The following is a 13,681-nucleotide window of genomic DNA, read 5'->3' as shown; positions in this document are numbered from 1 at the left end:
AGAAACTCCAGGATGATTTGGACATGTTGGGTGATTGGGCAGAAACATGGCAGATGCAATATAACGTGGATAAATGTGAGGTTATCCACTTTGGTGGCAATAACAGGAAGGCAGATTAATATCTAAATGGCAATAGATTGGGAGAAGGGGAAGTGCAACGAGCCCTTGTGCACCAGTCGCTGAAGGTAAGCATGCAGGTGCAGCAGGCGGTTAAGAAAGCAAATGGTATGTTGGCCTTCGTAACGAGAGGGTTTGAGTACAAGAACAAGGATGTCTTGCTGCAGTTGTACAGGGCCTTGGTGAGACCACATCTTGAGTATTGTGTGCAGATTTGGTCGCCTTATCTGAGGAAGGATGTTCTTGCCATGGAAGGAGTTCAGCGAAGATTCACCAGGCTGATACGTGGGATGGCAGGAATGACGTATGAGGAGAGATTGGGTCGATTGGGCTTGTACTTGCTGGAGTTTAGAAGAATGAGAGGTGATCTCATTGAAACTTATAAAATTCTGACAGGACTGGACAGACTCGATGCAGGAAGGATGTTCCCGATGGTCGCGGGAGTCCAGAACCAGGGGACACAGTCTAAGGATAAATGGTAGGCCATTTAGGACAGAAATGAGGAGGAATTTCTCACCCAGAGAGTGGTGAACCTGTGGAACTCTCTGTCACAGAAGGCGGTGGAGGCCAGTTCATTAAATATATTCAAGAAGGAGTTGGATATATTTCTTAAGGCTAAAGGGATCAAGGGGTATGGGGAGAAAGCAGGGACCGGGTACTGAATTTGGATGAACAGCCATGATTGCATTGAATGGTGGAGCAGGCTCGAGGGGCCGAATGGCCTACTCCTGCTCCTATATTCTATGTTTCTATTTCCCTCAAGTGCCTATCCAGTCTCCTCTTGAAAACATTGAGTGTCTCCGCTTCCACCACGTCTGTCGGCAGCGAGTTCCAGGTCCTTGCCACTCGCTGCATAAAAAAGTTTTTCCTCACGTCTCCCCTGTATCTCTTGCCCAAAACCTTAAATCTGTATCCCCTAGTCCTTGTGTCCTCCACTAGTGGGAACAGCCTTTCCCTGTCTAGCCTATCCAAACCTGTCATAATCTTGTACACCTCTATCAAATCACACCTCAACCTCCTTTGTTCTAATGAAAACAAATCCAGCTTCTCAAACCTGTCTTCGTAGCTAAGATCCCCCATCCCCGGAACCATTCTGGTAAATCTCCTCTGCACCCTCTCGAGGGCCTTCACATCCTTCCTGAAGTGTGGTGACCAGAACTGAACGCAATACTCCAGTTGTGGCCTAACCAGCACTTTTTAAAGGTTCAGCATAACTTCTCTACTTTTGTACTCAATACCTCTATTTATGAAGCCCAAGATTCCATATGCTTTGCTAGCCACTCTCTCGGTATGTCCTGCCGCCTTCAGGGACCTATGCACATTAACTCCCAGGTCCCTCTGTCCCTGCACACTCCTTAAAACTGTGCCATTAAGTGTATATTGCCTCTCCCTGTTCCTTCTGCCAAAATGCATCACCTCACACTTCTCTGTATTAAATTCTATCTGCCACTTGTCTGCCCATTCTGCTAGCCTTTCTGTGTCCTGTTGCAGTCGATTGGTATCATCCTCACTGTTTGCCACACCCCCAAGTTTGGTGTCATTGGCAAGTTTAGAAATTCTACTTTGTATTCCAATATCCATGTCAGTGGTCCCTAGGGTTGGCATTTGCATTTGTCACCTCTTTCCATGCTCATTCACTAATTTGCCTTGATACTCCTAGGCTATCTGTGGGGAAGAGGACCTCCCACCTGATGGTCACTTGTTCTGTTCATATCTCCACTGCTGCATCAGAAAACCTTGTTGGAACTCGTGTTGCCTGCTGCTACAATCTTGCGTGTCTGTCTCCCACAGAAAGAACTCGTCTCCTTTAAGGTTCTGCTGCAGGCTGTTAAAAATCTGCTCGCTGCTGGATTTCCCATCTCTTAATTGGCAAGCTGCCTATTGGGAGTGTGTTTCGTGTTGGCAGCTCACTGAATAATTTGGGCCAGCCATCAGCATTGCATGGGGGCACATGCTGACTTCTCCAGGCAGCCACGTACCAACTACCCACTGCCTGCCTGATTTACTGCCACATGAAAATCTCCTTGAAGTATCTGGTTAGTATTGAGATGTTGGCAAATTTGGAATACACTTTGCGGGCATTTGATTTGACGTTGAAACAGATTAATTTAATGTGTATAACTCAGTGGCAAGAATATATTTAGAACATTGTCTGCAGTTTAGAACACCTTTTTACCTTTTGAGAAATGCTCTGATTATTGGAGACAAAAGCAAGAGACTCAGCTGAACTTGTCTGTCTTTTAATAAAGATGATTGAGAAGAGTCTAGAGAACAAGGAAATGAAATTCTGGATGAATATTTAAGAATAGGACTTAATTTTAAAAATAAACAAAGATAATCAAATACTGTGTGGAGTATTATGATTCCTATGTTGCTTGGACCATTTTCAGTGGAAAGTTGAGATAAATGTAACTACAGTTGTGCAAGAGGCGTGTTGGCGAGAAGCTGTCACTAAACAGGACCATCAGCTTTTTGAGCTTTTTCACCACAAACCTCTTGGGCAGTTAAATAACTTTTTGAACGTAGTTGCCAAATTCAACTTTGTATTGTTTACAAATTTATAGGTGCTCAAGCTAAAATTTGGAAATAAAAAATGTTATACAGTAATACAATATTTATACTAAATATATTTATTTTTATCAGCACATGAATGACCAGTAATTTGCTGGTGTTCTTTAACAAGCGAAAAAGTCTACAAATTCTCTCTTATTTGCTGCACCTGAAAGTTATGGTCCTCTTGCCGTATGTAAACTGAAACATTATTGGTTCTTTTTGCCCTGGATTGTTTCTAAAGCTGGCATTATTTTGAGTCTATTAACCTTACAGGTCACCTAATGATGGCTGCTTTTTCAAAATTCTTCTCCATCATGCCAAAGTTTTCTACCAGTAACAATTATTTTACCACAATACAGACAGCTGGATTAACTCCTGTGTAAAATAAATTCCACACTTTTTTTTTCCCTCAATTGTCCCACAATGCACAAACCAGCCAGACCAGCAATTTGATTTTGCCAACGGCTACCTGAATGCATCACAGAACAACAGCTCTGTATCACAGAGCACACAACAGAATGCATTTGGTTGTAAATGCCCACAAAATAAGGTTTGGCGAAGAAACCTCCCACATTCACTGTGAAATATAGAGAAGATACATGACCGGTCTCTGATTTTTATTTTTGAAAAATAATCCATCAAATTATTTGCTCTTAATATTTTGCATGCTTTGGGATCATGGGGCATATACCTGTCATTTAAGATTAATTTTCAGTAAACTACCAATTCTCCTATCCCTGTCACTAGTAAGCATGTATTTCTGTATTGGCAGCTGAAGTTTCTTTTTCTAAAATGCTCAATATTGGAGGCTGTGCTATGAACGTGTTCTCGTATTTTGTTTCAATTTAGTTCCATGTTACTGCATTTTATTATAACTTGCTAATTCAATTTAACTTTCAAAATTCAAGATGACTTGTAATGTGGGTTGCTTTTTGGTATAAATGTGCACTTTTTAGTGAATGCTTCCAAAACCATTTCATTCTGAATTGCTCGTGTCAAATGTCTCGTTTAATCTCTGGAAATACATAATGTAATAAAGCAGTTGTATACATGTGTTGAGTGATTTAGTGCTATCCTTGCTGTCTTTGCATGATGGCAATATTCTTCTTCATGATGTGCGATTTGTTTAAACTACTGTCCTGGCACCTAAAATGAATTTCTTCATTGTTGCACCCATTTTAAATTCTGTGAATATATTTTCTTTTCTTGCTGCATACAGAACCATTTCTTGGAAGGCTTACAAGAGGTATCCCAGTAAATCTTCTTGTGCTTCTGTTGTGTACATGCTTGTGAAAATTAATTAACTCAAAAGCTACCCCAAGATTGTGATCTTGAGTTTAACATTTCTTTTGCCTGCAGTGATCAGTAGTGATTAAGATGAAATTGTTTTGTGCAATTGTTTTTTGTGGTTCATTATTAAGCAAAAATGCAACCTATTTCTTAATACAGATGAAATTCACTGTTTCTATGTTTTATGTAGAATGGGCCCAGTTCTCCACCCTTACACTGGAAGTGCAAAACTCGCCCTTTTCCTACCTGTTAATGTTCTAAATGTCCAACGTCTGATTTTTGGATTTAATTAAAAAGGTACACAAGTGCATTTTAAATGGACATTTGGAAGCTCTATAGGAAGGAATTTATCATTGTTGGCAACCTTCAGGTAAACCATTTCAATTAAGCATTTTATTGTCCTTTAAAGTCAAAATTCCCAGGTGGTTCATTGAATTTTTGTCCCAATGGCGACAGGAAACCCAAAACTTGTGAAAATGATTTTGATTCTGACCTACTACAGATTAATCTTATTCACGCACAAATTTAGGGGTTACTGCTCAAAGGAAAAGTAAGACTATATGCAGGATGCAGCAGCCTGTTCATTTTATAATTGACCTAGCAATCTGCAAGTATAGGTGCTTACTTCCTCGTATTTATAACCGTGCAAAAGTTGCAAACTCATTGCCAGTTGTTCTGCAATTGCAATGTGTGTAGGCTTTATAAGCAAATTTACTCCTGGCATGTGGAGGGGGAGGGAAATTTGGCCCTATATGTTGTATCCCAATGTGCGTTTTGATTATTTGGCTTGCTGTATGTGCTTACAGAATGCTTACTGTTCGTGTATATGTTTTGTGTTCACAAACATTAAAGGCAGAATTTTCATCCCATGTGCTAATGGAAAATGTATAGTGTATGAAAATTGTGTTTCCATCACTCTGCAACCTGCATACTGTTGTGAAAATATGCAATGGTATTTCAGAAGCAGATCAGATACTTTGATCTAATGATTATGTTGGACTCATTACAGTAGAGTATAGGGCATTGCATCCAGAGAAAAAGATAGAAGTGCATACCTGAATGTAGCATATTTATTTTTAGGAAGGAAGGAAAAACCATTGATTGACTAGGTAGATGCTGAGAGGTTGTTTCCACTGGCTGGAGAATATAGAACTAGGGGGCATAGTCTCAGGATAAGGGGTCAGCCATTTAAGACTGAGATGAGGAGGAATTTCTTCACTGAGGGCTGTGAATATTTGGAATTCTCTACTCCAAAGGGCTGTGGATGCTGAATCATTTGAGTATATTCAAGACTGAGAGATTTTTAAACTCTAGGGGAATCAAGGGATATGGGGATCGGGCGGAAAGTGGAGTTGATGTCGAAGATCAGCCATGATCTTACTGAATGGCGGAGCAGGCTTGAAGGGCAGAATGGCCTATTCCTGTCCCTAGTTCTTATGACAAGGGTTTAGAATTAATTTAATTTAACCAATAGACCTATTCCATTGCTCTAACATTATCTCTTTTATAAGAAATTTGTACAATTATATCTGTTTTTACTATTGTGCTCAGAAAATTAGGGACAGTTTTCTTCTATCCTCCTCTCACTCAAGCAAAGAAGTCTATCCTGTTCCTGACTGATGTGTGGATAGATTGTGCAGATTTTGGCTCCATAGATGTTGCTAATGAAGAAAATACTATTTTTGGGTCTGGGCTTGGGTCTGGAGAGCTTGAACATAGATAAATTATTACTTATGTATAAATATTGGCCTGGAATTTGCTGGAATGACACATTTGGCCAACACCGCCATCTGTTAGACTGTTGTTCGTCCTGATCCGTGGCTTTACGCTAAAATCATCTGGAGAGCCTTAGAACATGCCACAGCGAGGACCAGTGGCGTTTCAGAAGTAGCACAGCCAATAGCCAATGTATTAATCCCTTAACTCTTAACAGCTAAAAAGCTACGAAGATGCGGCAAGCTCCAGCTAGAATACCATGCTGTACTAAATGAAATACTTGGGTGTTTATCCAAAATTAAATGTTAAAGCAGAAGTGATTAAAGGGAGCTGGATGATGGAGTATCTGCCATGAACTGCGAGAATCTGATCAGAGAGCGACCAGGAAGCATCCAGGAGTACCTGGAGACATGCTACCAACTCATTTCAAATCCTGTGTTCCCAGATAGTGTGAATGAGCCATTAAGCTAAAACAACTATAGTTGTCTTTTTTAAAAAGTTCTTGTCTAAGGCCTCGATATTTGCAAAGGGTCAAATTCTGCTTTGGTTCGGTCAATATCTTCAACTGCAGGGTGTTTGACTGGTTCTGCTATCTGCACATGCATGTCTCAATTTGTATTTATTCTACTAAATATCATTGCCATTTAGTTAATTTAGCACTTCCTAAGCGAATGCCTTTTCCTGCTTGTTGAAGTTTTCTGGTTACGTTTTTCACTTCTCTCCCTTCAATACAAATCACGCCGCTGCCAGGTCACTAGCGCTGTTCTGGTTCAATCCAAGTGGCAGCAGTGATCAAAGCAGCGTTAATGCAGCAAATTTGGACATCACCATTGATTTTATAGGGAGGCGGAAGTTTCAGTGAGGTCCACGGTAGAGAAGTGCCGAGGCTCCCACGAAATCTTCGCATGGCACAAATAATGGCTTGAGTCAGCGATGCCACTATTTCCTGGTAAATAATGGCCTGGAATTTACAGTCAGCGGTGAAGCGACGGTGCTCACCGCTGACCTCGGAGAGCTGCCCACAAAGATCTAGCGATCTCTGTTGGATGAATTTCAGCGCTCTCAACATTTGCTTAATTTGGTGCCAGATTCAAACTAATCTCCAGCGTCCAGCAACACTGATGTCATCAAGCAGGCTAAGTAGCCGATCACATTGAAGAATTCTCACAGACAGCAAAACCGGAAGTAAAAGGCACAAATTATAATTTTACTTTGTATAAATTTTAGAGAACAAAATAAAAATTGGGGCATATAGGATTGAGGTAGAAGCTGAAATATCAAACTCTTTTTATATAAAAAAAAAATTAAAAAAAATAAATTCTATTAAGCCATGTAATTCTTATCAAATTAATGGAAAAATTTGACATTCCACAAATATAAAATTAGTTTTTCAGGGCCAGAACGGTTGTTCAGCAGTCAATACGCTGTTTAAAAACCCAGTTACCTTTTTCAACCAGGCGTAACTTTTTTTTTTTGGGGGGGTGGTTGAGGGTGTTGAACAGCAATATTCCAGCGTAATAGGGGAAGTTTTCACCAGGAACTGTGATTTGAATTGATTGCTGGCTCTGGGGAGTTCCACAGTGCAACCTGTGGAGAAGTGTAGAATCAATGACCGCCACCTCTGGATTTCCCTATTTACCTGCACATGTGCTGACTCCAGAAGTTGCTGTCGCTTTCAGAGAAGTAATGACGGCGAACACTGACAGTTTCTCCATCATTACCACTGCAAAATCAGGGCCAGTATAATGGCATACATTGTGTAGTTGTGCCATTACTCTGGCGTAGGTTTCCAGCAAATTTCATCTCGAAGTTTGCAGTGTTCTGCCATGGTGCTGTAAAAGTACTAAACATTTTATTTTGATATAAATCAACTGATATTTCTTTAATGTCACTGATATAAATTTATACCTAAATCCATTTTTGTTTTATTTACTTTGGGTTAGGATTAGGGTTATTTGCCATAGACAAATTAAGTTTGCATGCAGCCTATTGGGGGTGAAGATTGAGGAATAAAATGGAGAGCCCTTTTCCTGTATCAGATTTGAAAAGGGATCCTTTAGCTTGGGAATGACTAATAATTTATTCTGTCACTATTAACTATATAATATGGATTGGCATTGCAATTTTTTGGGGGGAAAAATCTCAATTTGCTGCTTTATGGTTAAAAAGCCATGCAGTGAAATGTGGAATAGTATAAATTTATGATAGCAGAGAGAAGTAAAAGCTGGATATAATCCAAGAAATAATCGATTTTAATCACTTTGAGCATAGTAGAAATTTAACCTGTATGCTAACTTGTTTTTATTAACTTATCTACATTAATTAATCATAGTTATGAAAATACTTTCTTGCAGTAATATTCACTGAAATATGTTTTTCAATATCGTTAGTGCAATTTTAGACGAATGAAGTTTAAGAAAATCATTCTAACAAATGTCAGACTGATTTCTAAAATTTAAAATTGTATTCCATCCATTTTGACTTCCTGTTTTTTTCATGATATAATAAAATTTAAATAGTTGTGACACAGCACCTAATCTTCCACGTATCTTTCTTCTGCAGTGGTCATTCATAGTTGCCACTATTACTGAAATACTACCCGTGGCATTCCTGCCTAACTTTATCGTTCAGAGAAAAGTACTAAGACCTTTCAGGACACAGACTGGAGGAACAATTATGGTAAGAAAATTGTTTTATTTGCAGGCTAGCTTGCTACTGGGCATGGTGAGTTACCAATATTTTTTGATAACTGAAAAATTATTCACCACAAAGGGGTGTGTGTGTGTGTCTGATCACGTCATTTGCACAAGTGATTGAACATCTGGAGCTTAATATCACTGGTGAGCCATTGTTAATGATTCTTCAAATCTTAGGCAGTGTTTAAGTGCTACAATGCATGCAGCTGCCAGTTGCTAAATGATAGTACTGTACATTATCATTCCTATAGAATAACTGATGGTGGATTATTCAGAGACTTCGGGCTGGATTTTGTCAATGGAGGCGACTTGGAGGCGGGACTGCTGCTTGTCATGTCAATGTCCCGCCTCCATCCTCGCCTGACCATTCCGAGGGATTTTCCCCTGATTGAGCTTGTTAAGCCCGCCCTGCGGGCTCAGCAGGCCAATTAGGGAAGAAGTCACTGACAGATCACGTCAACATCAGACGTGCCATCTGTCAAGACTTCTTGAAAGAAGAAAGGACAGCGTTTGACAGCTCTGTGAAGCTGTCATACACTGACATTCTCTTGAGTTTGATTCGTTTTTGTGGTGAGGACTGAAAAAACATTGTAAAAAAAGTACATTTCAGATGTCGGATGGATCAGCGGGTCCATCAGCCATTACCTGAAATTGACAAGGTGGATGTCCGCTCTCCCGATCCAGCGCGGCTAAAGGCTATAGAAGTAAAAAAAGATAAGTGAACACTTTTTTAAAAACTTATCACTCGCCTTGCATACTTACCACTCCACACTTGCACCCATCACTCACCTCTACACTTTACTTGCAGGTGCCTCCGACCGCCGCAGACCTCCTCCACGTCTCCTCCAACCCGGTGGAGTTCTCCAAGGTCGGGAAGCCTTCACCTGTGAAGGTAAAATGGCACTAATTCCTTTTTCTGCCTGTTAACGGGCAGTTAAAAGGATTAAAAGCCTTTCCCGCCTCCAGGAGACGGGACCCGAAGCTGCACATCTTCCCGCCTCCTGGCAAAAGGGCACGGAGGCGGGATGGGGGCGGGTTTGCCATCCGCCCCCACTTTCTCTGATTTTACGTGCTGTCCCGCCTCCATGCCCGCCTCCTCGGGGCTTGGAAAATCGAGCCCTTAAGTACAATTTTGTCGGGGGGGGGGGGGGGGAAGCGGGGAAATGAATAGCTATGCTCAGTTCTAATAAGAAATGCCACATAATTGCGTTGTTCAAGATAAAAGGGTAGAATTCATGATTGGTGAATGTCATGTATAAACACTTAATGCACTCGTGGTAATTTCCTTCGTGTGCTATTTTTACATGGGCTAAATAAACTGGCTAACATTCACGTAAAAATAGTGCATGTAGGATTGTAGTAAAATTGTGTTATGAGTTTGTACGTGAACTTTAGTTGATTTGAAATTTTTTCCCTAAAATTTGGTCCTGTACTAGGTATAAAGTTTATTTCCTCTCTCCAACTGTGAATGAGTCCACTCTGCCCTCCCCTCCTCTCCCAACATACATGAGATATGTATCACAATCCAAATGACTGATGTTCAGCCTCTCCCTTGACCAGGAGAAATATCAAACAATCTGAGGTCTGTTCCTGGAGACTTAATTGTACAACTGCTCTGCCAAACACCAAACCACCTCCCTGTAATCCGGAAGTGAATGGAAGCTAGCAGCATTGATCCCAGCCAACGACGACTATTAGAAGGCAGGCAGGTTCTCCCAACTGAATCCCATCGAATAAGTACAGGTTGCTTCAAACCATGCCAAGAGAGTTCAATTTATCAATGAAATCGCCACATGCATCTTTATCCATGGCTTCATAAATGTATATATTTTCACAACTATACAATGTGGAACTTGTAAATATCATCTTTTACCTGTCCCCCACCTTTAAGTATTTACTTCACCGCACCCCTCTCTTTCCCCGCCCCCCCCCCACCACCACTGCAGCCAGTTACACAATTTGACCGAGGAGAAATGTTGGGTAAAGTATCAAAATGTTGCTATTAAGCTGAACTCTACACATAATACGTGTTAAATTCACAGAACTTACAGGGCTAGAAATTGATCTCCTTTGCACCCAACAGGGCGTAACCGAATTTCGCGCCCACAAGCTTTTGCGAATGCGAGTTAAATCCAGATGAGCTAGCTGAAGTGGTGCTTCCTGCCCACTGAGCTTGAGATGTTGGAGCTTTGATAACATTCCAGTAAAAATTTACATGTAATGTGTTGAGATGGCTTCATTCAAGTAAGCCCAGTGGGAGTAGCTGCCAGGAAGCTCACACCTTGGAGGGTGGTAGCCAGTTTGATTGGCAGCTCAACTGGCCAAAGCCCCAGACACGAAGGGCTGGGTTCAGCTATAAAAGGACAGATGGTGTATAGAAGTCTGGACTGGAAGTCAGGCACAGATGGTGAGAACTTCTTAAGTTCAGCGCTAACCAGTTTCAGAGAATTGCTAGTCAGAAGAATTAATTTAGCCTGTTAACAGTGTGCTGGGTTATTTTCTGTGTTATAAGAAGCATTATACAATAGATTCAAGTTCACTGTAAATGCTTTGTTCATGTATGTGAAATAAATCCGCTTGTTGGTTTACAAATTACATTCATGTTCATCAGTCTGCCTTTCTGAAAATAAGAGAAGTGCACGTGGGGGCATGTGTGAGATGGCAGTATTAAGCTCATATCACCATTGTTGTAACCCCTGACTTATACCATTGTATTGACTAGATACTGTATTGGGCAGTAGAGATAGTCTTGATCATACTCCACTGACTGGAGCGACCAGTGATGTTGAACTCGAGCAAATATCCAATGCAGACCTTTAAATTTATGATGCTCTCTTCCACATTGGTGTTGAATATTAAAAAGCTTCTATCAGTGCAGTACATATTTTGAGTCCTCATATTGCCTATTATTTAGTTGGTTGTCAGATTTGAGACCTGTGTCTGAAGCTGTACTCTTAGCAAAGCTAAGCTCAGTAACCTCTATCACTTGCTGTATGTTAGGTTAGTAGCACAGAGACATTGTCTCAGTGGCCATGGGTTCAAAATGGTTCCTGTTTCAAACATTGCTTAATTTGAGGAAATAACTTTTATTTATAATTTTTAAGGAAGGAATTTGCTGCTGTTTGAGATTGAAGCTCAACTTGTTTGTATGCTACTAACTTCTCAGCTGTTGAATTGCAGTTCTGTAAAATGTGAGATTACATTACCAAACAGCAATAACCTTCCTCAAATAAATGTAATAAAATTTATAATGGGGTACTGCTTCATGTTCGAAATGTTTCATGCAGTGTGCATTCTCATCGTTTATAATACTATAGCTGCTCAATTTAAAAAGGAAATGTATTCTGTTAAATTGGCAAATATTCTAAAACATATACACTTAGTCATGTGTCTGTCACATCTTGTTGCCTCTTTCATATTTTAAAATTGCTGGCTAGAATCAGCCTGATAACAGACACTATGTAAAATGGCACTTCTGCATACAAAAATCCTGCTTTGACGTCACAAAGCTCTGGCCTCATGACATAACAGTGAATGCAATGGATAACGCAACATTTTTCGGGCAGGAGTAACCGGTCCATCTAGTCTAACCATCCGACTTCCCACAAGATTACAAACATTATGCAATTTTAAACCTAATAATTGTGAATCCCATTAACTTGTCCAATCCCCTGTTGAACTCAATCATAGTTTCTTGTTCCACCATCGTTGCTGCTAGTCTGTTCTCTCTATTTATTACAGCAATAACAACTTGTATTTATATAGCGCCTTTAACGTAGTAAAATGTCCCACGGTGCTGCGCAGGAGAGTTATCAAACAAAATTTGATACCGAGCCACATAAGGAGATATTGGGGCAGATGACCCAAAGCTTGGTCAAAGAGGGAGGTTTTAAGGAGGAAAGAGAGGTAGAGGGGGGAGAGGGTTAGGGAGGGAATTCCAGAGCTGAGGGCCTTGGCAGCTGAAGGCACAGCCACCAATGGTGGATCGATTTAAATTGGGGATGCTCAAGAGGCCAAAATTAGAGGAGTGCAGATATCTCTGGGGTTGGAGGAGATTAGAGATGGGTAGGGGCGAGGCCATGGAGGGATTTGAAAACCAGGATGAGAATTTAAAAAATGAAGTGTTGCTTAACTGGTAGCCAATTAGGTCGGGGGTGATGGGTGAACGGGACTTGGTGCGAGTTAGGACACAGGCAGCCGAGTGAGTTTTGGGTGACCTCAAGTTTACGGAGGGTAGAACGTGGGAGGCTGACCAGGAGTGCGTTGCAGTAGTCAAGTCTAGAGGTAAGAAAGGCACGGAATGAGGGTTTCAGCCACAGATAAGCTGAGGCGGGGGTGGAAATAGGCGGTCTTCGTGATGGCATGGATATGTGGTCGGAAGCTCATCTCAGGGTCAAATATGACCCCAGGGTTGCAAACAGTCTGGTTCAGCCCCAGGTAGTTGTCAGGGACAGGGACAGAGTTGGCAGCTAGGGGGCGGATTTGGCAGCTCTGGAGCGGTGGGGACCAAATACAATGGCTTTGGTTTTCCCAATATTTAGTTGGAGGATATGTCTGACAAGCAGTCCAACAATTTAGATACAGTAGATGGGTCAAGAGGTGGTGTTGAGGTCGAGCTGGATGTCGTCAGCATACATGTGGAAACTGATGCTGTGTTTTGGTATGATGTCGCGAGGAGCAGCATGTTGATGAGAAATGGGAGGGGGCAAAGGATAGATCCTTAGGTGACACCAGAGGTAATGGAGCGGGAAGAGAAGCTATTGCAGGTGATTCTCTGGCAATAAATAGATAAATAAGAATGGAACCAGGTGAGTGCAGTCCCACCCAGCTGGACGATGGTGGAGAGGTGTTGGAGGAGGATTGTGTGCTCAGCCGTGTCAAAGGCTGCAAACAAGTCAAGAAGGATGAGGAGGCATAGTTTACCTTTGTCACAAGGAACTCGACGAGGCGAGGTATTAGGATTAATACGAGTACTTTATTAAACGACTGCGAAACAAATATGGCAGGCCTGCATCCAGGCATTGCACCTTTGCTGACCTTAGCAGGAAGCCAACCCCTGACCTTAGCAGCAGCATTGGCTGCAGCACCACCTGGTGGATAACCTTAATCATAACATCCCAGATTACTGTACACAGTCACATAGGATGTCATTTGTGACTTTGATCAGAGCTGTTTTGGAACTGTGGCAGGGGTGGAAACCTGATTGGAGGGATGCAAACATGGAGTTCCGGAATAGATTTAGATTTGGGAGGTGACAACATGTTCAAGGACCTTGGAGAGGATAGGGAGGTTGGAGATGGGGCGGTAAT

The 13,681-nt window shown here is 41.4% G+C and overlaps 1 protein-coding gene across 5 annotated transcripts in view; it reads left to right on the top strand.

Moving 5' to 3' along the window:
• hdac11 (histone deacetylase 11) overlaps positions 1 to 13,681 on the top strand; it is a 125,127-nt gene that overhangs the window by 27,124 nt on the left and 84,322 nt on the right. For 2 of the 5 annotated variants that reach the window (XM_086001707.1, XM_086001708.1), the window contains exons 6-8: positions 3,890 to 3,916; positions 8,239 to 8,355; positions 9,181 to 9,264. In XM_086001707.1, the coding sequence (XP_085857833.1) occupies positions 3,890 to 3,916; positions 8,239 to 8,355; positions 9,181 to 9,264 (228 nt within the window). The remainder of the gene's footprint in view (positions 1 to 3,889; positions 3,917 to 8,238; positions 8,356 to 9,180; positions 9,265 to 13,681) is intronic. The other 3 variants (XM_086001709.1, XM_086001711.1, XM_086001712.1) reach the window with 3 other exon arrangements.

This window comes from Somniosus microcephalus, chromosome 11 (assembly GCF_052327205.1).
Source record: "Somniosus microcephalus isolate GS21.2 chromosome 11, FLI_Smic_1.0, whole genome shotgun sequence".
NCBI lineage: Eukaryota > Metazoa > Chordata > Chondrichthyes > Squaliformes > Somniosidae > Somniosus > Somniosus microcephalus.
This window is presented reverse-complemented; position numbering and strand designations above follow the sequence as displayed.